At 35.0% G+C, this 26,752-nt stretch overlaps 1 protein-coding gene across 2 annotated transcripts in view; it reads right to left on the bottom strand.

Annotated features, from left to right (window-relative positions):
- LOC149574883 (uncharacterized) overlaps positions 1–26,752 on the bottom strand; it is a 96,460-nt gene that overhangs the window by 5,686 nt on the left and 64,022 nt on the right. For both annotated transcript variants that reach the window (XR_016360103.1, XM_089814733.1), the window contains exon 17: positions 3,990–4,097. Coding sequence is in view for 1 of the 2 variants with exons in the window: in XM_089814733.1 (XP_089670859.1) it covers positions 3,990–4,097 (108 nt within the window). In the remaining variant the exon portion in view is untranslated. The remainder of the gene's footprint in view (positions 1–3,989; positions 4,098–26,752) is intronic.

The following is a 26,752-nucleotide window of genomic DNA, read 5'->3' as shown; positions in this document are numbered from 1 at the left end:
GTTGGACGGGATTTTGCAATACCTTGGTTGCATTTACATGCCAATTTTGGGTGATCTTCATTCCTTTGTAATGTCATGTACACATTATGCACCATATTGTGTGCATCCTCGCATCAAGAAGATGCATGTTTAACTTTAACAATTAAAATATCATTAGACCGAGATGAGACATGATGTTGCCAATTTTGTGGCTAGATGCCTAGAGTGTCAAAGAGTAAGGAAAAACTTTAGCATTAAATAAGTCTATTGTAGCCATATTTTGATGAGGGCACAACCCAAGACAAAAAGAACACAACAAGAAAAGGGGAATATTATTATCAGAAGTGATATGCTATTACATTCAGTACAATGAAAACAGACTCAATAACATGCCCTAGGGGCTTACAATGTAGTTTGATTCTGGACAAAAACACTCCTCACAGTACCTTCTCTCAAACTCAACAAAAGTTGCGTTTACAATGCCAGAAATGACCTTAAGTAACCTGAATTAGGTTTAGGGTTAGGAATACATTCTAGAATATGCCATTTGGCATCCACTGCCAAAATAGAAGGTTCTAGAAAACACATCAGAAGTCGGTGCAAAATTAAAAGAATCCAGAAATGGTAATCCAACTTCCAGGAGGCATAACTTATGATTTGGGACTCCGACTGACGAACCGTTTACATTTTCGTAAAGCTCTCCAAGCACTCTATAGCCCTATTGATAGCTTTGCTCATCCCCCATTTTTCGGGCCCGTACGAGGCCATTTAGTGCCTCAAATCTGACTTTGAAGTGCTCTTAGGGGGTCTCCAAGCAACTTAAAATTGCAATAACTTTCAAACCATAAAGCCTTTTGACCTGACTCTTTTTCCAGAGTGCTTTAAATTACAAGTATAATCATCCCTCCAACATGCACCCTCTAACTCATCATAATTATGGCTCAATTACAAAATTACCTATTTTCTGCATTGCCAGATATCCCAAGGTGCGCAAAAACACTAACGCAGAAAAGCAATAGTGGAACTATGAGAGTTGGAATCTCTATTTGACCCAAATGGGTATCTAGAAATGAAAACGCATTAAACAGAACTAACACTAAGCATATTTTTGGGTGATACAGGATTGCCCACTGGATGCTCTTGCATCAAACACATAGAGTAAATTGAAAAGTGACCCTGTTACTTTAGAGCTAGTAGAGGAAAACCCAAATGGACAACCTCCGCCGCGGATATCCAAGTTGGATCTTCCAGTGTTCATCCTTTCCATTTCACCAGGTATTCTTCATACTGCATGCTTATGGTAATCTGGCCAACATGGCTATCCAGAATTTCTTCAATCTCTTCCTTCTCAGAAGTAGGAATTGGACATGGCTCCAGCATCATCTCCTCCTTTGCACCATCATCATGATATCATGTTAAGTCTACAATATTGAAAATAGGAGAAATATGAATCCCATCTGGCAACTCCACCTCATATGTGTTTCCTGAATCATGTTTCTTCAAAATTTTGCAAGGACCAAATTTCATCTTCAGCTTGTTGTAGGTACTCACTGGAAATTGTCCCTTCCTCAAGTATACAATAACCAGATCCCCAACTTGGAACTCCTTATGTCTCCTCTTTTGATCTACTCTAGCCTTATACTGCATGTTCATCTTGACAATATGTGCATGTACCTCCTCATATAGATTCTTGAAATGTTCAACAAAGTCTTTTGCCTCAGCACTTGTACTCTCTCCTTACTCCATCTTCCTCAGCTCTGGTGCAGTCCTTGGACTACTCCCATACACAATTTGGAATGGTGATCTACCAGTACTCCTATTCACAAAATTATTATAAGAAAATTCTGCTTGTGGTATAATGAAATCCCATCCCTTAGTCTTATCTCCTACTAAACACCTTAGCAAGTTGCCCAGACTTCTATTCACTACTTCTGTTTGTCCATCAGTCTACGGATGATGTGCAGAACTGAACTTCAATTTTGTCTTCAACTTCTTCCACAAAGTCTTCCAGAAATACGCAACAAATTTAGTATCTTTGTCAAAAACAATACTTTTTGGGAGACCATGTAGCCTTACCACCTCTCTGAAAAACAAATCTGTAATATGCACTACATCATGAGTCTTGTGGCATAAAATGAAATGTGCCATCTTGGAGAACCTATCAACCACCACAAATACTGAGTCATCACCCCTTTGTGTCCTCGGCAATCCAAGAACAAAATCCATACTTATGTCCTCCCAAGGCTTCGATGGAACAAGCAATGGCTGATAAAGTCCAGTATTTTGATTAAATCCTTCAGTTGTTTGACATACTCGACAACTCTGCACAAACTTCTTCACATCCTATAACAATTGAGGCCAAAAATAATGTTCACTAATAATGGCAATGATCTTATCTCGACCAAAGTGTCCTGCCATCCCTCCACTGTGTTTCTCCTCGATCAAGTTCTCCCTCATGAAGCTCCTTGGAATACACAATTGACTGCCCTTGAACAACATACCATCCTGAATCAAGTAATCTAGCCACCTAGTCCTGTCTAGAGTAATAGATTCTTTACAAGCCTCTGCAAAGTCAAGGTCCTCAGGGTACACATTCTTGAGTTCATCAAACCCAACCACTTCAACCTGCATTTCTGTTAGCAACAACTATCTCCTACTTAATGCATCTGCAACCCTATTAGACCTTCCACTTCTATGTTTCAATACAAATGTATAGCTTTGCATATATTTGATTCAGAACATGCATCTCTGTTGGGCCATGTGCATGTATTTGACTTAATAACATAATATAGATTATACAATATGCATTTCTACCCCAAGCATTCCCTTATAAAAACTCTTTTCTCTGATTCTTATAAAATCAAAGCATCTTCTTACCCCAAGTACAGACCAATGAATGTGAATTATTGAATGCTTGGTTTTCCTTCTTTGAGGTGTGTCATCCTGCCTAAGCATGTACCTATGTTCAAGACTACATATTTTAAGCTGAACATTGAATTCTTCATTTTATAAAGTGGCACCTACATGCCAAATTTGCACATAAAGTTGATAGTGTGTACAAAATTTCTAAATGCAAAATCTGGATCCCTTTGGTGAGATATGAGGTTGATCTCCAAGGCTAGCCAATTTTCATATTTAAAAACTTGTATCTCAGAGGTGCAACCCTATCTATGTCCTTTGGCAGAAACCAATCCTCTTTACCTCAACAAATGTATTGAACTGAATTCTACATGACTGCAAAATTAGAAAAGGACAAAGCATGACAAGAAAAAGAGACTAGACAGAACCTGAAACATCTTTTACTTGACACAACTCTAGAACTTCGTGGGGGAACCACGCCACTGACCTGTAGCATGTTGCCAACTCATTTGTAGTAGCTTTTAAACACTTACAGCACTGTAAAGGATATTTTCCATCACTGCAAGTAATCTTGTAAACATACAAAATGCTCATAGAGTTACTTCAAGTGACCTTTCTACTGCAAGTGCATTAGAAGCATGTGTCTGACTATAAAAACAACCTGATCCAAACATCCAGTCCAATTTTGAATTCAGTTATGCAATTCCTATTTTTGGGAACTCGTATAGGTTATCAGACAGCTAATTCGTAATTACACTTATTAGCACACATTAAGGGGTTTTCACCACCTGATGTCTCTTTGGATGGCAAAGAAATGGTAGAAGTTGTTGATATCATTTAGAACTATATGAGAGAGGATAACGCTGAAGTTCTTTCCTGAATAAGATATCTAACTCGAGTGTAAGCATTCATTACATGAAAATGCTATTTTTTTTGGTATTTATTAACAACTATGTCAATGATCACATGAACCATAATATCAAACTCGTCTGTTGCTTTAAAAAATGCACAAAGAGAAGGCAAAGTGCTTTCACACAAACTATTTGAAAAAAAAATAAAGAGAATATTTATGCTACACTTTAAAATTGAATATATCTTATGCTGATAAAGAGAATTAAAATCCCAAAGGGAGGAGGAAAAACTATCCTGACCTTGTTCAAGTTCATCCGTAGATCATCTTCTTTTTTGTGTGTCTCTTCCTGCATTTTCTCCTTCATAATCTTCATCTGCAGTTCAACAGAGGCTCTTTTTTCTTCTTCCTGTATTAAATGTCAATCCCAGATTAGATAGACATCAAAATGAGATAGCATAGATAAATGGATATAATAAATAATAAAGACTTTTACACCCAAATTTGTGGCTTTCCTGATGACAAAATCAAACAACTGCATATTGATCCCCGATCAAACATTAGAGTGTAATGCAGTATAATGATTGTGGATATGCACTCCTAAACAGTGCACAAGGAACTAAATTGGGAATGAGAATGAGAATAGACATTATACTGTCTCGGAAACTACTAGGAGTGAGATCGATTAGCAATGGTGTATCACTAAGAAACAGGAAGACATCAAAATTAGAATTGTAATTCATTTTAAAACTAAGCAACAGGTTAATGACCTTACTGCTAGTGCTTTTCTATAATTAAAATATTTATCGTTATTAATATAAGAATCTTTTGTTAATTTATATGAATACATATATGTATTATACTTTTCATACTTATTATACCCTTAAGTAAACCTACGAATTCCAATATCACATGAAATAGCATTGAACTCTTGTACTTCAATATACATTTATATACATCATTATATCTTTCAGATCAAGATAGGGCTGCACGCTATCAACATATGACTGCACACTATTGTTCTCTACACATTATATGCATGCAAATTTCAACTTTCAAAAAGATTTGGGTCTGAGGGGAGTGTGTACTAAGGTTACCTACTAAAAATGTCTGCCAGTGCCACCTACTTCTCCATCACAATTGGAATTCTTTCACAAAAAGGATGTAACATTATTCTGTTCAAAAACATCATTCTTGGGTCTGACATCAACAGCAACAGTCAGTCTGAAGTAGAATATCATGCTAACTGTTGCAACCTCAATAAGTTAATTTAAATCAGGTAATTAAACATCACTCTTGAGATCTGTAGAAAAGGGTCTTACAGTCGAATATTGGAGGCATACAATATGACAACCTCTATGTCAAATAGTCCCTGGAAGATAACAGAAACATAGAATCAATTCTGTGGATTCACTGACAGTAGAAATCAGTTGAAATACGCTGATTCGGATGAGCAAATAGTTGCACAAATTGTTCTTGAAGGCCAACACCATGATAGCACAGAAAAAGGGTCCTATAAGCTTGATCTAAACTGACAATGTACACCTGAACTATGACAGTTTATTTACCCTTAAATACTTTTTCATTTCAATCACCATCATTATTGTGGATTCAAAAGAAGTTTCAACAAATTGATGCAAAATTGATTCTGGCACAATTTTCCTCCCACCTTCCCTATTTGGAATTTCTGAAAATAAGCAAATGCAAGTTTTCAAAGATGGGCTGATTTCAGAAAATAGGGTGTTGAATAAAAAATTGGGATTCTACCACAGATATCGCAGTTTCATGTCAAATGAGGAGAGAAAATATTTTGCAATTTGAGGCATAATTTGTTTTCTAAATGGATATTGGTGTGTACAATGATTTGATCAATTGTTTTCTAAGTTGGCAATTCGGGTTTGGGGATGGATTTGGGTTCAAGAATCCAATTCATGAATTTGTGGGAAAAAAAAAAAATACCCCATTATGATTCATTAGGATTCGTGAGTGTGTGTGTGTGTGTGTATACATATTCAAAAAAATAAGAGAACTATACATAATTCTAAAACAAAATCATTTCATAGTATGAATCTATGATGCTTGATCATTCATCAAAGCCAAATGTCAAAGATAACATTATAATTCATCATTCAAAAGAAAACCATCATATCGAATTCACAAAACTACTTGGACTTATAGTTATAGTTCAATAATGTTTAAACATGATTTAATAATCATGAAAGTGTTCTCAGTCATCAAATGGATTGTCTAAAAAATGTGGATCGTTGCGGTCTTCAATGGCTGCAAGTAGTTCACCCTTCTCATCATTGGAATCAAAATCGGTTCCACTAGTAGTGAAGGTATTGGATCATTGTAGGGTTTCATGAAAAAAAAAACAATAAGAAAACATTTTTTTTAGTTATTTTTGGGCCCACAATCACTTGTGGCCCACGGATTTGCATGGGTCCATGCAGGATCTGTGTCGAATCCATGCAGGGCCAAACACGGGCTCTGCATGGATCTGACACAGACCACGAATGCAGACCCGGTACGGACCTGGATCCAGTTCAGGGCCCGAGGACCCGAATGCATGACTCAGGTAACTAAATAATTTATCATGATGTCAAAATGGGACTTACTACTTTATCCTCCGCTTGATCAACCTCAGTCTCCAGTCCTTGTAAAGTTATCCAAAGGGCTAGATTAAATGTCAAGAATCAAGATATCATTTATGTAAAGCCCAACTATTTTATAATTATACCTGCACTACAAATGCTTAATGACCTGAATAATTCTAGCTAATTTCTGAATTTTTCATTTAAGCTTCTAGCTTTTGACTAGTGAATTTGAATCAATTGCCTTACAGCTATAGATGGTAGATCACAATTATTTAGCTAGGTGCATAGTGCTGATTAGTTTCATCTATCTTCTAACCAAATACAAATTACATCTATGTGATTACGCCTTAAGAGGGAATTTTGTACATGATTATAATCTCGACTTAATTGATTTTAGGATGATTTGAGTGATGATGCTAGTTATTTTATGATTTCCCATGCAATGCTTTATCAGATTTTGAGATTTGCTTGATTGTAATTTGTTATCTATAAGTGGATATGAACGATTCAAGTCTTGTGATGATGCTTAGATGGTCATATTTATTCTTGTTCAGTTGATTTGAGTTAAAATATTTACATATGCTTATATTGGATTGTCATCCTTAGTTTATGCATCAATGCTTTGATGAGAATTTACATGTTTGATTTGTTTGAGTATGATTTAAGTGGACGATAAATGTTGTGGGAAGAGTGATTTGAATATTAGAGGAAACGCTGATCTGATAAGATTAATCATTAAAATCGTAAAATTATCATTTAACTATGGGTAGTTTCCTACAAAAACTAAGGAGAATTAAGATTGGTTAATTTATGTGTATATGATGGGATTACTCATGTTGAGAAAAGGCTGATATAATTGTGATGATCAAATTCTAGCTCCAATGTCCATAATGGATCTTGATTATTAAGGATGAACAGGGCCATTTTAATAATTCTACTTCAGTTAACTATGGTTGATGTATTTGATATGCACATTGATTATCCAAGTATGTATACAAGCTAACCAACAAGAGGAAAAAATATAAATCAAGAGACCTTCCACTTCAAGAAGTAATAAAAACTTGATTGTAATTCCATGTTCCACCAATCATCTTAGTTAGTGGGCGAGCTTTGACGCCTTATATTAGGCTTTGCTAATATGTAAGATTTTATATTTTGATGATTTTTGCTATGTGCTTTATTATGGTATTAGGTACTTTTGTTTAGCCTAGGTATATGTATCAGTATGGCCCAAGCATTTGTACATCTTGGATATGTCGGGTGTATTGTATGGGTGTGTGGGTTCTCTTTGGTTTCTTCCCAAGAGGACTGACAACAAACCCAAGTGCTTAGGCACTACCCTAAGAGAACTCACCCACATACTACCAAAATTTTTGTTGCAAGTTTTCAACCATGTACTTCCTAACTATAGAAATTTTAAAAAGGTACCCTATTCCACCAAGTATGTGATTTCTTCACTACTAACATTGACAATTTGTGTTAACAAAAGTTCACAAGATTCTACAAAGAATTGAATACCAATCAAGCATTAAAAATAAGATAGCAAGACATGATATGGGTATAGATAATGTCTTGTTTTAAAGCTTAGCCAATTCATCCATATTTAGCTAGCTTCCAAGCCTTTCAAAGCATGATTGGTTGATTAGGGAGAACTCCATTGTTCTTCAAGAAGCATTTGATCAACCTTGCAGAGCAATCTTCTTTGATTTGAGTTCAGTTGATTACATGAAGTCCTTTGATGTCATCAAATTTGATTTTTGGCCTCTTGGTACTCTCCAAACTTCTTGGAGTAGGATATTGTTAGAAAATCCCCTAATTGCCTCTATTGAAATTTGAAATTGATAGCTTCAGTCAAATGATTATGAATGATAATTATCAATACCATTATGTAATTCTATGCATGTATATATGAATATACATTGTGTATATTGATATATATACATACATATTTAAAATGCTTGATATAATATCATTGTAATGACCTTACTCTTGAAACTAATTATCATTCATAAATCAGATCAAAACATCATATATATTAGTTCCAAGTATAATATCGATCTGCATGTCTGTTTGGAAATTAAAATTGTAGATTAACATTGCTTACGTTCCAAATATAATTCCGATCTACTTATGATTGATAGTGCTGAAGATACACATCAGATCGAGTCTGGTGTCATTGCTTATACAGATCGGCGATTGTGGTATAAACCATACACAATTGTGATTGTTAACCATTGTGTAAACTACCCATAGTTTTCGGGCTTTGCCAAAGTAATGAACTGACATTATCTAGGAAACATGATAATGAATGGACATGTCTGTTCATTATCATATCCCCTCACCCTTGAATTTATTCTTATATATATCAGATCCGATTGGACCTAGAAGCAACCCAGAAATCAATTAATGAAAGCCTCTTGGAGTACGATCATTCTATGATAATTACATTCTGATTAGTGAATGCAATAACCAGAACTAATTTGTATTGATTCAGTATCATTTCCATAGTTTAGAGATATTATCCTCATTCAGATTATAACCTGGCAAAGAGAAACATTAGTCAATTAGCATATTGTGATATTAATATCAGGATTTAACTGTGTGATTTTGAGTCAAACTCATTGACCCATGTTTCATGAGTAGTGATTCAACATGAATCCATCTCTCATGAGAATAAATGGAACACTTACTCATTGGATCTAGGTGATGCTCACAAGGGTGAAGCACCGAGACTTCCCAGGAGGTCACCCATCCCAATACTACTCCAGCCTGAGCGCGCTTAACTACGGAGTTTCCTCCATGGTTAAACCCAAAGCTTGCAACCCCATTTGTAAAACCTTCACCAAGTGTTGTGCCTTATGAAGCATTCATTAGAAAGCCCCTTTAGCTCATCAATTGATAAGTAGGAGATAATTTCCACAGCATGTCAAATTATGATATTAATATCAAGATTTAACTGTGTGATTTTGAGTCAAACTCATTGACCCATGTTTCGTGAGTAGTGATTCAACATGAATCCATCTCTCATGAGAATAAATGGAACACTTAGCACTCATTGGATCGAGGTGATGCTCACAGGAGTGAAACATGGGTCAATGAGTTTGACTCAAAATCACACAGTTAAATCCTGATATTAATATCACAATTTGACATGATGTGGAAATTAGCTCCTACTTATCAATTGATGAGCTAAAGGGGCTTTCTAATGAATGCTTCATAAGGCACAACACTTGGTGAAGGTTTTGCAAATGGGGTTACAAGCTTTGGGTTTAACCATGGAGGAAACTCCGTAGTTAAGCGCGCTCAGGCTGGAGTAGTATTGGGATGGGTGACCTCCCAGGAAGCCCCGGAGCTTCACCCCTGTGAGCATCACCTAGATCCAATAAGTGCTAAGTGTTCCATTTATTCTCATGAGAGATGGATTCATGTTGAATCACTACTCATGAAACATGGGTCAATGAGTTTGACTCAAAATCACACAGTTAAATCCTGATATTAATATCACAATTTGACATGCTATGGAAATTATCTCCTACTTATCAATTAGCATATTATCCAAGAGTCTAGAAATTGAAAAGATATACACAGTCTAAATCTGCAATAGATCTAATCACTTTAACATGGTATCACAGCCTTGCTAAGAAAGATCCAATTAGATTTGAGAGTTCAGACTACTAAAAAATATATAAATTCTCTCTTGAAAGAATAATCACATTCCATTCTCCACTATGTCAAGTGTAATCAGATTTGTTGGATCCTCTTGAAGGAGCAATCAACTTTGTATCATGGAAATTCAGAGTTATGATGATATTGAAAGAAAACGAATTAGACTCATTTGTGAAAGAAAACAAAATAGAACTAGAGAATGATCCTGAGAAAACTCGATGGATCAAGAACAATGAAAAGGCTATGAAACTTATTGTAGATGTGCAGTTAGGGACCATATAGTACCTATTCTATCTGTTAATATTTTATAGCTTCAGACAGATAAAACATATAGACTAAACATAAAAGACAACTCCTTGATTAAATATTATAATATATTTATGAGTGTGTGATATCCCCCATTTCTAACTTGAATTTAATAAATACTATTAAATTAAAATAATAAATAAATGAATATTATAACACAATATAATACTATATAATTGATATAATCATAATGTGAATATAATATAAAACTTCTTATTAAACAAAATGTAAATAATTCAAACCCTAAACATGTAAAGTTAATTACAAATAGATCTACATATAATCTAAATTTGCAAAGGTACGAGGGCAAAATCTCAAAAATCATTAGGCTTGATGATGATAGAAGTTCCTCATTCAAATTTCTCCTAAGAACCTCCAACCTAGAATACTATCTATCTGAGGTTGGCAAAAGGCAAAAGTACCTGGAACAGGACAAGCAGATATCAAGAAAATCTGGGTTTACCAACATAATAGATGACTCTACAAATCTAAGGGCAAATGATCGAGAGGATAAGCATGGCAAAAATATTCATAAGGCAGGACATCATGATAAGGCAAATCAACAGGTCAGGGGCTTCACTTCGGCAATAGACAAACAAGGGACTCCTAAGAAGGATACAGATAATTGATCAGATAGTAATGAGGCTAAGGATTTTCCCTTGGATCAGTCAGATCAAAAGGATTTCTCAAATTTTGTGAAAGAGTTTCCTAAAATGTCAAACAGGTAGAGATTACAAAGCATAATAGTGGATGAAAGGAAGCACAAGAAAAAAGAAAGGAAATCGAAGAAAAGAAGGGCAAGGTAAAGCACAGTTAGCAAAGAAGAAATTCATGCAAAAGTTAACATAGAGGATTATAAGGAACCAGCAGTTACTCCAAGAAGTTTAGAGGATAGGGAACAAGCTCTATTATTTGATGTCAAAACGGAGCATGGCAGTGGACCAAAAGAGAGAACCCCAAAAATTCAAAGGGCAGAACCCTCTCTGGCAAAGGACACCAATGGAAAGGTACCTGATAAAAGGTTGACCAAATTCTAACAAACCCCATCCCCAAAGAAGGATCATTCAAATAGATCTAAAGCATTATCAGAGGATATTTCTGAAGATATTCGTATTCAAGATTTTCAGAAGTTCCTGAATCAGAAAGAGGATAAGAGAAAAGAAATAGAAACAAATCGACTAAAGGAGGAGGAGTATGAGTATATAGAACAGTTGTCAGAAGAATTAAGTAGAGTATTTGATTCTGATAATGAAGATAAGGACAACATGGCACAAAAAGAGGAGCTTTTGAAGAAAGTTTTGCAGCTGGGGGGAGAAAATTACATGTTTACAGATCTCAAAAGGCATTTGCAGTCATTTGAACAAGAGGACAAATCTGCTATTCTCTCACAGATGGAAAACATATCTGAAGAGCATGAAGATATAGATACTGTATTTCAAAAAGAAATATCAAAACAATTATTACTAGAACTTGATTCGGATGCAATAATAGAAAAGAAAGAAAGTTCAAAAAAGGCAATAGTAAAGTGCACACAGGAAAACCTGGAACAGCTAGGTATCTCAAAGTACTTGGAAGGAAACAAATTTCCTAACTATGGGAAGATATCAGCTAAGAGAGGCAGAAAATCGCTCAAGGAGCTAAGAGAAGCATATGGTAAAGCTCGGGAACAGCAAAAAATCAGTCATCTATTTAATAAAGGGAAGGGGAAGAGCCTTCCCACGGAGCCATGAAGATCACCACATAGAACATTAGGGGAATAAACGCCCCTAACAAAAAAAGAATTTTAAAACAAAATCTAAATAAATTTGAATCAGAGATTATTCTATTACAAGAAACTAAGTTAAATAAATCAGAAGGTATTAATTTAGGTAAAAAGTTAGGTTTTTGGAGTTGTAGCATGCATGAGTCTATAGGTGCATCTGGGGGTTTAGGGTTTATATGGAATCATAGGAAAATCTCTTTAGATATCTTAACATCTAAAACTAACTAGATTTGCAGTATGGTCAGTAGTGTTAAATCTAATATCAAGTTTATTTTGTTTAATATTTATGGTCCAGTCAGTACTTTAGAGAAAAAACAGTTTGGACAGAGATTAGTACCTATATGGGAAACTTCCAAAATATCCCAATAATTCTAGGAGGAGATTTTAACACAATTTTAAACCTAAATGAAAAAACCGGGGGAATTGCACGAATCTCTCAACCCATGAAGGACTTCAAAGGATGGTACTTAGATCATAATCTAATTGAAATCCCTTGTTCTAACGGGATTTTCACATGGAACAACAAGAGGACGGATTTTGCATATATTGCGGAGAAATTAGATAGATATCAATAATCTAAACATCCAAACCAAGATTCTGCCGACTGCTGGTTCTGATCATTTTCCTATTAGACTGGAATTGACCGAACCTCAAAAACCCATCAAAAGTGCGTTTAAATGTGAAAAAATGTGGTTTCTGGATGCTAGTTTTTTAGAAAACATCAAAGTATGGTGGTCTCAAGGTGATTTTGAGGGTTCAAAAATGTTCGTTTTTGTTTCTAAAATGAAAATGCTTAAAGAATCCATCCTTAGATGGAACAGAGATCATTTTAAGAACATCTTTAAAGAAAAATTAGAAATTGAAGATAGATTAAAAGAATTAAATCTAGAAATCATCAAATGTGGTATGAATAATGACAGTTATGAATTAGAAAAAGAATTATTTGCAAAACAAGAAGATATTTTGACTAAGGAAGAAGTTTTCTAGAAACAAAACTCCAGAGAAAGGTGGTTGGAAGGAGATTGGAATACAAAATATTTTCATAACTCCACTATCTCTAATAGAACAAAGAATACTATAACTAGGATCAGAAATAAGGAAGGTAAGATAACTGCTAACCCATTTGAAATCGCTGAAACTTTTGCCAATCACTTTCAGCAACTCTTAAACAACATGGAGGGATCAAATATTGTAGAGCAAGACAAAATGTTGAAAGTAATCCCCAAGTTGATCTCCCCAAAAGATAATAAAGCTTTAAATCAACCTATAATGCTAGAAGTTAGAAATGTGGTATTTAGTTTGAATCCAGAGAAGTCTCCAAGACCAAATGGATTTCAGGTCTTTTTTTACCAAAAATGTTGGGATATTCTTGGAAGAGATCTCTGGGAGGCATTAGAAGCCTCAAGGAAGGGCGGTTCCCTTCTGTCAAAAATTAATCACTCGTTTATTACCCTAATTCCCAAAAAATTAGAGCCTGAAAATCCTAGTGACTTTAGGCCGATCGCACTTTGCAACACTATTTATAAAATTTATTCTAAAATCTTAACTAATAGGCTAAAATTAATTCTGCCTAAGATTATATCAAAAGAGCAAACAAGCTTTGTGTCGAGCAGATCCATTTTAGATGGCATCATAATTATACCGGAGGTTATACATTCAGCTCTTAAGAATAAGGAAGCATGTATGTTTACAAAGCTAGACATTCAGAAAGCATATGACATGGTTGACTGGCGGTTTCTATGCAAAACTTTAGAAGCCTTTGGTTTCTCCCGTCAATGGATCAATCTCATCTTTAAGTGTATCTCCACCACAAGGATCTTGATCCTTGTCAATGGGTCACCTAAAGGCTTCTTCGAAGTTTCAAGGGGAATAAGACAAGGGGACCCGTTATCCCGTTCCTTTTCATTATCATGGTTGAGGCTTTTGGAAGAGCTGTTTCAAAAGCTTATAAAAATAAAGACATCAAAAGGGTGACTGTAACGAGGAACATGCCTAATATCAACCACCAACAATATGCAGATGATGCAATCCTACCAAGAGAAAGTTTACAGAAGGAGGCAATTAATTACAAATCAACCATTGATAGTTATATGAAAGCCTCAGGAAAAAAAGTTAATGAAGCTAAATCTGAAATTTTTTTCCTTAATACGGAGGAAAAAATGGAAAATCAAATTTGTCAAATTATGGGATACAAAAAAGGTCTCTTTCCATGTAAGTATCTCGATATAGATTTGGAAAGAAGCTCGAAATTAGGAAAGGTATGGCATAATACCTTGGAAAAAATAGAAGCCAAGATTGACAATTGGAAAGACAAATGGCTTACGAAAGCAAGAAAGTGTATCAAGATAAGATCGGTCTTATCAGCAATTCCAACCAATCCTCTTTCTTGTCTCCCTCTTCCGAAACACCTATTCCATAAGTTTGAAGCTAAACTGAGAGACTTTTTATGGAAAGACAGTGCGGATTCCAAAAAACTAGTGCTCATTAAATGGGATAAAGTGTGTAAACCTAAGGAGCTTGGGGGTTTAGGTATCAAGAACCTATTATGGCAAAATGAAGCTCTAGGGGCTAAATTGGTTTGGCGTCTTTATTCTGATAGAGATCAAAAATGGGCTAAGATCCTGTTTTATAAGTATCTTAATGCAGATGATCCAAGTTCAATTTACAGAATGAAGTCACTACCAATCGGTTCAGAAAGCTTGAACTTCATGAGTAAGTGCCGACACCTAATTAGCAAATTTTTAACCTCGGATGTCAAGAATGGAGAAGAAGCTCTTTTTTGGGAAGACTCTTGGGATGGACATCCTCCTATAGACAATGGTCTCATCTTAGTCAGTCTCAAACAAAAACTAATTAATCATTGGGGAAGAAGAGTTAAAGATTATAAGCCAAAGTCCATTTCTGATAACAACTACATTTGGAGCTGGAAATCTGTGGATGGATTAGATTTGAATCCCGAGGAGGTTTTGGCATATTAAAAGATCATCTCCACCAAGGTGATCAAACATTCTGAGAGGAAGGACATATTGATTTGGGCAACATCTAATGATGGCAAATATAACGTTAAAAATGGGTAATATGCCCTTATTAATTCCAAAATGTGAGAGGAAATGGAGATTCCCACTCAGTTGTGTTGGGACTCGGCTTGCTTACCAAAAGCAGGCTTTTTCTTATGGTTAGCATTTCAAAATAGGATTCTGACAGCAGATAGACTAAAGAAAATTGGTTTGGTAGGCCCGTCAAGATGTTCTCTCTACAAAAGCAACTGTGAAGATGTCAAACATCTGCTCCACAATTGTCCTTTTTCTCGTAAGTGTTGGGATTGGCTCTTTCTCAAACTTGGTTGGTCCTCTATGCTCCCTAAAAATTTTAAGGATTTTCTCCTGGGTTGACCAACTAACATTTGTAAGGGCATATATAGTAAACTCTGAAACATCAACCCGTCTATCCTTATGTGGGAAATTTGGAAAGAAAGAAACAGGAGGATTTTCAGCAATGAAGAGATGAAGGAAAAAGAATTGATTCTAAAGATAGAAGCTAGTATAGTAGAAAATATGAATTCCTATCTTAGGAAATCTAGAATGATAGAAGGCTCCTTTTCCATCTGGGATGGCACAATCAAGAAGCTTTGGCCTAATCTGATTAATCCTCCGCTGGTATACCCTAAGGCGAATAAGGAGGCCAGGAAAAATTGCAAGTGGTCAACCCCTCAGAAGGGATGGACCAAGCTCAATTTCGATGGTGCTGCTAGAGGCAATCTAGGGGTAGCTGGAATTGGATGCATTGTCAATGACGATTTAGGCAATTGGCTCGCCAAAAAGGCTAAACCCATCAATCTGACCTTCAATAACTTAGTGGAATTCTTAGCCTTGGAAGAAGGTTTGAATACTTGCCTTCAGTTAGGCGTCGCTAAGCTAATTATTAAGGGCGATTCTCAGATTGTTTTAAATGCTATAAGGAAGCAATCAACTCCTAATTGGATTCTTATCTCAAGATTACAAGAAGTAATCCTCTTGCTTGATAAATTTGAAGAGACAAGGATTTTCCATATCTATAGAGAAGGTAATGTAAAGGCAGATTTATTAGCAAATAAAGGGGCTGACGGTAAGCATTTATTCATGTTTCGATCTTAGGCTCCTTCATTACTATGTAAACCTTCATCTCTTTTTTAGTATCACTAGATATGTGTGCTTGCTATAAGTATTTATGTATCCTTTCAATAGATTTCAAGGGTCTACTTAGTCATAAGATTAGGCGCGGCATTAGGGAATTTTGAACCCTATTTTTCCTTCACAAGGTGATCACTAAGCTCATGAAATAGGACAGAGCATTCATTAGCAATAGTGGATTATTTCCTTAGTACATGACAGCCTGTTTTTTCATAATGAGGTGGTGATATCTTTTATTCCAGCTTTGAGTAAATTCAAGAGACTTCGCCTTTGGTTTTGTGTTTTATCTCCTCGAATTGTCATTAGCAAGAAGGGTTTGTAGCAGTGAACATGGACACTAATATCTGTGTATTTCATTCATCCAAAGTAAGAACGATCATTTTATGGGGAATGTGAAGCCAGAGAGATGGAACAATATCCTCAGACCGGTTGATGGCATGACAAGAATTGCTATCAGCCGAGCAATAGGAGGAGTATTCAAGTATGACCACTCTTGGAGGACGAATAGCGATGTCATTGGAATTTTATAGGTTGCATGGCAAGAATTGGTTTTAGAAAGTGGGCTATGATTCGACTATGCCTGAATATATTCCAATCTACTTGGTGTAAAGGTATTGAGGAGGCGATTATGGGTCTTGATGAAAACTTATGTCTTCCGCTCCCTGAAATGTATATGGAGTACTCTCTGGGGAGCCTGATCATTGCTAATATCCCTAAGGGTGGAGGAAGATAGTGCCAATGGTTGGGCACGGGTGGCTAGTAAATTACCTCAAAATTCACAAGGCATACATCCATCTGGGGGTAATGTTTGGAAACCTCAACAGAGTGAATTTCTGCACTCCAAACATTGAGAAGACTAGCAGGGAGAAGTCCTCTTTCGAGTTTCCTCCTTTTTTCAAGGCGGAAGATCCAAACGATGTGGTCGAAGTTATCATGATCTACTAGAAAAAGTAATGGAGGCTCCTGCAAGGTTGGCCCTTTTGTCGTCTTCTTCTATGGTCGTTTAATTAGCTTAGATGGGGATTAGGGGCGTGTTGTTTTGTTTATGTCATATTAGGCATAGCCCCTGAATTTTGACATTAGGCTCTTTTATTGTAGCATCGTAGTGCTTTTTTCATATACTCGTGGTATTCTCGGTTGTATCTTAGCAACTTCTGTTGGTGTTTTTTGATGTATAAATAGGAAGGAAAGGGCTCAAGATTTTGGATATAGTACTCTGTGTATTGGGAAAGTTATCTTACTTTGTAAAACGACTAAATGGCATAAAGCTTAATATAAAACTGGTTAACATTATAACAAATTTTAATTGAGCTTACTCCAGTGCATAGTTTTATGGTCTAGCATTGAGATGGGCACGGTTGGAATTCTTTCCTTTTATTAAGTAGTAAGAAGATTTATGGTTTTTTCCGGTTTTTGATGAGTTAGGTGGGATTTGTGTTTGGTCATTGAAATTTCATTGAGACTTCAGACTCTTTAAGTAAGATTTCTGTAGATTAGCCATTCACTCATAGTAAAATCTCTACTTTTCCTTGGTTCTGATCTATTAGGAATTCTGGTTATTATGAAGATTTATTTGACTTGTCCATTATAAAATGGTGTCTTAAGATTTATATCTTAAAATGGTGGTTTCAATGCGATGGTTAGAATATGTATCTCCTTTTATAGCTATTTGGCCTAAATCTAATATGTGATAATGTATTTAATAGCTGTCATATATATTCCTATGGTTTTGAGGCGGCAGGTGTTGTCGTTCTCATGGTGCTGGAGTGTATTTGTTTTAGATACATAGAGGATATCAAAGTGTAATTTCTTCAAGGAATTTTCTTTTTTTGGTTCTTTTATTATAGGTGCTACTTTAGGATTTCTAATTCTACAATAATAGATGTATGATCTTTTTATGAATAAATTATTAATTTAATATTATTTGGGATGCTGAATCCTTTGCTAACAGCTGACTATTTCCTTCTAGTTTTTATGTATACTAACTTTGTTGATTGATAAGTATAGTAGACGAAATATGTTCTCAGCATGGAGGGTTTGGTCAGCTCTAAGGTGGATGTGGATTATTGAGCAAGCATAAAAATGTTTATGTATTCCATACCAACGTAATCTATTAGGGGCATGCCCCTATAATTTTTGTAATTTAAAAATAGTGAAGACTCTACTGGGGTATGCCCCTTTTAAAATGTAATAATATAGGACGGTTGTCCCAAGCTAGACTGGAGGTTTTCTTCTCCGTTCTTTCCTACCAGTGCCCATTTGAATGGAGGAAAGCTATTGTAATTTATTTTTTAATTTAATAAAAATTATCAAGGCCTTGGCCACTTACCAATCAAAAAATAATAATAATAATGTGAATATAATATAATTGACTATATCGATTATACAATATAGATGAATTCTGTATCACCATAAATAACAAAAAATATATATGTAATATATTATTATTATTACATTATGATAATAATAATAAATACATACATAATACATGCCAATAAATTGATAATAATATTACAAGAATAGATGAACATTAATATATGATCAAAGATCATTATAAGCATCATAGTGGTGAGGTAAATGACTTTTACGTACTAGAAAATAAATGTTATAATCAACAACTAAGTCACGAAACAATATTCTCAATATAAACTAAGCGGCGTGTCTATCCAATGACAAGAGGTGTGACCTTAAGAGTCACGCCCATCAAAGAGCCCACTCCTATAACGTAATGCCTATAAGTCCAGCTAAGACGAGGACATGAAAGAGGGCAGTCAATTTACGAAAAAAAGCAGGAAGCAGATGGAATTAGATTAATTGATTCAGATCGGAACGTCAGACCACAATGATTACAAGACGATAATCTCGGATATATGTCTCAACTAAACAATAAGTGTCCATCATTTAGGCAGTTATAAATTGCCTTTCTAACCAGAAACCCACATTAGAGAGCAGGGAGAAACTAGCGAAAAACATAGACAAACCAAAATATCTGACGCAGCGTTGTGATATCCCACTCAAAACGGCAGGCATAAGAACACAAGTTATTTGGTGTGATAGCAAACAATATTAAAAATGCCCCCCTATGATAGAGAACATCTGTGAAGGATATATATATTCAAAGTGTAGAAAGCCATTGACTTGGAGGGGTATTGAATATATATAGGAAAGTAGCCACCACAACAAATTAATAAATTATAGTCTTTTTCAGATTTGGGAGAAAGGAACATATTGTTGGTTAGAGAGAAGTATAAGTAGATATCTATAGCATACTAAGGCCAGGACAACCATTATCTTGGTTGTAATATTAATCTACATATAAGAAATAACAACCAATCATTGTGAAATATAACATATCTCAGTTCTAGAAATATAATTCCTTTTCTTCTAAAGGGCATTGTTTTCTCATGAACATAAATTTCACAGAGTGATATCCAATCTTTCAATAAAAGAGATAATATTCGGTAAAGTGTCATTATTTTCCATAATAGTCAAAGAAGGGACATTACAGGTGGTATCAGAGCATCAATCTTGTCATCCTGTGAGTGAAGGCTTATGGAAACTTACAAGAGAAGGACAAATAAAACTACAGTGAACGACTTAGCAAATGAAGTGAGAACATATAGGAGCAAACCCACCAAACCAACCAAACTATATTCAATCAAATGGAGAAGTCAAATCAAGCCCTCCCGCAAGCATTACAGAACACGGGAAATTCAATCAATAATCTGAGAAGTCAACCTAACATAGGAAGGGAAACTAATTCAGTCAAATTCTGAAAATAACAATGCAGCTTCAAACTCCAACCTGCCCCAACCTACATTCCTACCTAGAAGAGTAAATCAAAGAGTGGAGGAAGGGGTCGAACAACCCTTGACTAGTACAAAAGATATTGCGAGGGCATATGACACTCTAGAACCTACCATTAGAGAAGTGATGTCATTTAGAGAATTTTGTGAAGATAAACGACGGGAGATGTCTAGAAGGATGGTAAGTAAAGAACTTAAACAAAAAATTAACAAAATTAAGCTCCCACATTTTGATGGTTCAGAAAAGATTACACCGCGCCAATGGTTAGAAAAATTAGACACATTTTTTATTCTAAATCCTATGACAGAAGAAGATGCATTGCAATTCATTATAGTACATCTAGAGGGAGCCGCACATGATTAGTGGACCCATGGACGTATCTCATTGGGACATAAAGATATAAAATCCTATGAAGAATTCTCCCAAAAGCTCATGAACAGATTTGATGATAAGGACATCAAATGGTATTTTCAAGAACTAACTCAACTCAGACAAACTGGAACAATGGAAGACTATGCTCACAAATTCCAGGAGTTATCAGTTATGGTTCTAGACCTTTCCCAAAAGAGACTCACTCATATATTTATAGAAGAATTGAAAGACTCCACCAGGCACTCTGTTAAACCGCATGAACCACAAAACTTGGAAGAAGCCATTAGACAAGCGAAAATGGTAGAATCAAATCCTTCAAAGGAAAGATCTAAGAATTCTTCAGCAAGGACAGAACATAGAGACAATAACTCAAGAAACAATCATAAAGAAAAAGAATGTTATTTTTGCAAAGGACCGTGGACTGTTGGGCACCAATGCCAAGGGAAGGATGCTCTCAAGCAAAAAGGAGACATTATGAAGAAAGCCTTATGCTTTAGGTGTAGAGAACCATGGGCATCAGGTCACAAGTGTAGAAAAAAGAATCAAATTAATAGAATAGAAGCAACATCCGAGAGAGAAATAGAAGAATCACATAAGAAAGCAAGACATGATCCAAGAAATCTGAACAGTATCTAAGCACAAAATGAAGGAGAGAAGAGATGGTCTTTTGAAGAAATTCCACTTGATGCATGAATTTGAGAAGGGAATCGGTAATCAACAATAGAGAAGAATGGAAGATAAATTGGGACAAGAGATTATCCCACTTCAGTAGTAGCTATACCTAGTAATTAATAATGGGAATTTGCAATAATTATATTAATACACACCTTCAATTTGATTTATACTCAAATCTTCCTTGTATAAACTACAGAAATCATACACTTCTAAAGACTTGAGAAGGGATAAAGTCTCACCCAAGATTTATAGGAATGGGTAACCTTAAAGGGGATACACCGAGAGGCCTTAGGTTGAGATAAAGTCTCTCCTAGGGATTAAATAGAGAGGGATACTCCTAAAAGGATATCCTTAGTGACTCGGGATGAGATAAAGTCTCTCCGATGTCCACAAAGGTGGGTACATCCTAAAGGGATACTCATAGAGACCTTAAAATGAGATAAAGTCTATTTTAAGAATTAAATAGAGAGGGTAATTCTAAAGGGATATCCCTAGAGGCTTTAGGATGAGATAAAGTCCATCCTAAGGATTATAGAGATGGATAATCCGAAAAGGATATCTATAAGAGGCCTTAGGAAGAGATAAAGTCTCTCCTAAGGATTAAATAGAGCAGGATAATCTTAAAGAGATATTTCTAGAGACTTGGGAAGAGATAAAATCTCTCTCAAGGTTCATATAGATTATTCATCAGGAGCCATTATGAAGTAAGCAACCAGATATGAAATCGTAAATCAAGATAAGTTTTATCCTTTAAATTATTATTAAGACTTTGTTTAATTATAAATAATGATTAAATACTTTCATGTTGATATATTTATATATATTGCAGTTCTAACTAAAACTTAAAATCGTGGTGGCAGGACTATAATGGCGTACATCTATCAAATCACAAGAAGAAGATCTTGAATTGCTTGAGGACAATGTGGACATTATACAATCAAGTGCCCTGATAGAACAAAACAACAAGGCCCATTTTATGAAGTTGGAAAAGCTAATATAGATTCAGAGAAACTTGTATTCTACTCAGCCTTATCAAGCCAAGTTTCAAATAAACTCAACACTTGGGTGATCGACCGTGAATCCTCACGACATATCACAAGATTCGGAGAGTATCTCAACACTATGATAGAGGAATCTGACAAAAGTAACCATTGGGGATGATACTAACTACCCAGAAATGGGGATTGGAACTTGCACAATAAATCTAAAATCAACCATATCCCTTCAACTCACTAGGGTATTATTTATACCAGGAATAAAAAGAAGCCTAGTCTCCATTTTTGCACTTAGAGACAAAGGGTGTAGAGTAACCTTTATGGATGGAAAGGTCCTGGCATGGCCTAAGAATTCCACCATAAAGAAACCGCATACCATAGGAATAAGACTAGGATGTCTTTACAAACTTTGCACATATTCATGAGACTTTAAACTCAAATAAAGTATGGTGCAAAAAACCAGGGCATTTTCATTTTCACGCTCTAACATCAATAAAGAAAATAGTGAATGGATTGCCCAAACTAAATAAATCTCATGAACAAGCATGCAAAGGTTGTGCTCTAGGAAAGAATACAAAGGGGACCTTTCAAAATAGTGTTAGTAAAACTAAAAATGTACTATAATTGATTCATTCTGAGTGAACACATGTTTGTACCCTCAATGGTAGGATTCTTATATTATATAATCTTTGTAGATGATTTCTCTAGGAAGAACTAGATATACTTTCTTAATGTAAAGATTCCAAGAAATTCCTTCAAAAGTTCAAGGAATTCAAAGCCCTTGTAGAAAACATGTCTGAGAAGGAAATCAAAACACTAAGAACAAATAATCAGAGGGAATACACTTCATAAATCTTTAAAGAATTTTGTGTCAATGCTAGGATTAAGAGGGAGTTTATTGTACCCTATTATCCGCAACAAAATGGAGTTGCCGAGAGAAAGAATTAGACCATTGTAGAAGCTACTAGAGCCATGATGTATGATCAACACATAGAAACTTCATTTTGGGCAAAAACCTTTCGGATAGTTTTCTACGTGCAAAATAGATGTCCTCACTCACTTCTAGATAACAAAACTCTTGAAGAAGCATTCACCGGTGTCAAACTTGACATAAGTCATCTAAGGATCTTTGGTTGTCCTGTCTACATTCATGTGCCTAAAGAAAAGAGGTCTAAGTTAGAATCCATAGGCAAGAAAGGGATATTTGTGGGCTACAGTGAAACATCAAAAGCCTACAGATTATACATACCTAGACAAAAATTGATTGAACTTAGCAAAGATGTCATCTTTGAGGAAGACATTGCTTTTAGTAGATCCAAGAGCTCTCGTGAGATAGAAATACAGGATCCTCCTAAAGATACGGAGGATCATACTCCCGAGGTTCAAAGGGACTCTCCTAAAGAGATTATAAATGAAAATCAAACTATTCTAGTAGATTAACCTATCGATAAAAAAAGAGACCACTTTGGAATAGAAAGATGATTGAGGAAGCTGAAAATTACACAGCACCCAAAAGAACTTTTAGAGAAAGTAAGAGACTCCACGTATTCTTTAGTTATGTTGCCTTGATGAGTGAGATCATCAAATCACAAACAACTTGCATTACAAATGCTCTCAAACATCAAGTATGAAAAGATGCTATGATAGAAGAGTAGCAGTCCATCATAAAAAATGATGTACGAGACATGGTACCACCACCAAAAGAGAAATTGTTTGTATCTTCTAAATGGCTCTTCTAAATTGAACATGCTACAGAAAGCAGTATTGAGAAACACAAAGATCGTTTTGTTGCGATAGGTTTCTCACAAAAAGAGGGTATTGATTATGAAGAGACTTTTGCACCTGTTGCCTATTACACCTCAGTCGGAGCACTAATAGCTATTGCAGCATCTAAAGGATGGAAGATCCATCAAATGGATGTGAAGACTACATTTTTAATGGGTGATTGAAGAAGTCTATTAGAGCAACCTGAAGGCTTCGTAGTACATAAAGTTGAATCCCATGTATGCAAATTAAAAAAGGATTTATATAGACTTAAATAGGCCCTCAGAGCTTGGTGTGAGAGAATTGATCACTATCTTGTGGGACTAGGGTTTTTCCAGAACAGTGCAGATCCAAATCTCTATTTTAAAGTAATAAATGGTGATATCTTAATACTTATTTTATATGTTGATAACATGCTAATCATAGGAGATCACCTAATCTCTCAATGTAAGAGGGACCTAGCATCAAAATTTGACATGAAGGAGTTGGATATTTTACACTAATTCCTTGGATTAAAAGTCTTCCATGAATTAGAAAGTATCAGTCTTAATCAAGGAAAACAGTATATTGGCATTCTGAAGAGGTCTGGAATGTTGGATTCTAGAACCATGTCTACACCTATGAAAACAAATTTGCACAAATTGATATATAGACAATTGGATCATTGATAAATTGAGTCAACACAAGACCAAATATATGTTATGCAGTGAATGCTCTAAGCCAGTTTATGTGTGAACCAAAGGAGATACATCTTGTTGCTGCAAAGCATATTTTAAGATACCTAGAGGTATAATTGGATATGGTCTTAAATACAAAAATATAGGCCTAGATCTATATGGATAATCTGGTTCAGATTGGGTCGGAAGCATAACTGATTGGAAAAGCACATCAAGATGTTGTTTTAGTTTAGGATCGGCAATGATTTCATGGATCAATAGGAAACAATCATTAGTTGCACAAAGCTCTATTGAAGCCGAGTACATTGCAGCCTCTATGCGAGCAAAAGAAGCAGTATGGCTTCAAAAATTGCTTGTGGGATTATTTGATGAGCCCCTAAATCCTACCATCATCTACTGTAATAATTAGAGTTATATAAAGGTTTAAGTGAATCCAGTGTTCCAGGATAGATCAAAGCACATCAAGATTCCTTATCACTATGAAAGAGACATGGTAGAAAGGAATGTGATTCAGTTAGAATATATTAGTACAAGTGATCAAACAACAAACATTCTCACCAAGCCTCTCTCCGAGGTAAAAGTTGAACAACTTAGGAACAAACTTAGTATGGTTGAAAATTTAAGTCAAACATGAGATTGAGTCTCAAATTATTATTTATTTGTACTAATATATAATAGATGTTTAATGTGTAATCTCATTTTTGTCATGTGTGTGACTCCATGACTTTTATGGGCCCCTATGGACATCATTAAAAGGTGATGATCTTTTAGATAATGAAAACTTGTATTTGACATCACAAGTTGACAACTTTACAATGATTTGTTCCACTATCATGTGACTTGATATCCATGGACATGTCATGATAGTTAATATCTCTTGAACAATTTTTGATCGACATCATGAGACTTGACATCATTTCAAGGTCATTATTATCCTTAAGAGATGATCACGGTGGATATTGTATCCATGGATATACCATGATTTATCGTGGTAGACATCATAAGACTTGATGTCAGTGCACATACCATAATATGGATATTTATGTTTTGGAGAATGTCATGTCACTTGATATTCTTAAACATATCATATCTTTTGATATCACGAGTAAGGTGATACTATTGTGATCTATACGTGGTTAGACTTTTATCTTCCCCAACGAAAAGGGATTGTTGAAATTGATAGCTTCGGTCAAATGATTATGAATGATAATTATCAATACCATGATATAATTATATGCATGCATGTATATATATATATGCATACATTGATGTATATAAATACATATTTAAAATGCTTGATATAATATTATTGTATTGATCTTACTCTTGAAACTAATTATCATTCATAAATCAGGTCAAAACATCATATATATTAGTTCCAAGTATTATATCAATCTGCATGTTTGTTTGGAAATTAACATTACAAATTAATATTGATTGTATTCCAAATATAATTCCAGTCTACTTATGATTGGTAGTGCTAAAGATACACATCAGATTGATTATGATGTTATTTCTTATATAGATCGTCGATTATGGTATCAACCATACACAATTGTCATTGTTGACCATTGTGTAAACTACCGATAGTTATAGGGTTTTGTCAAAGTAATGGGTCGGCACTATTTAGGAGACATGGTAATGAATGGACATCTCTCCACTTTCGTATAGATATGTCTATTCATTATCATGCCCCCTCACCTTTGGATTTATTCTTATATATATCAGATCTGATCAGACCTAGAGGCAACTCAGAAATCAATTAGTGAAGGCCTCTTGGAGTACAATCATTCTATGATAAATACATTCTGATTTGTGAATGCAATAACCAGAACTAATTTGTAATGATTCGATATCATTTCTATATTTGAGAAATATTATCCTCATTCTAGGTATAACTCGCCAAAGAGAAACATCAGTTAATTAGCATATTATTCAAGAGTCAAGAAATTGAAAAGATAAGGCAAGATCCTACAACGCATCAGTAAATTGCAAGCCTCTCATCGGGGAGGTCTTTGGTTTGAATCTATTTGAAATTAACACATAATAATAATTAATCTTAACAATAATAGTAAATGAATAATAAATCATCTAGGCTTCGGCCGATTACCTATCAAAAAAAAAGAAATTGAAAAGATATAGAGTCTAAATCTGCAATAAATCTAATCACTTTAACAGCCTCCAATTGTCGTCCCTAGTCTTCAATAGAACTTTACTATGATCAAAATTGCAAAATTATATCATCTAGGTGATTTCTACAACATGGAGATATTA

Source organism: Cupressus sempervirens, chromosome 2 (assembly GCF_028749045.1).
Source record: "Cupressus sempervirens isolate cs-2001-9-10 chromosome 2, ASM2874904v1, whole genome shotgun sequence".
Classification (NCBI taxonomy): Eukaryota; Viridiplantae; Streptophyta; class Pinopsida; order Cupressales; family Cupressaceae; genus Cupressus; species Cupressus sempervirens.
The sequence above is the reverse complement of the archived record's forward strand: the minus strand, read 5'-3'. Positions and strand labels throughout refer to the sequence as shown.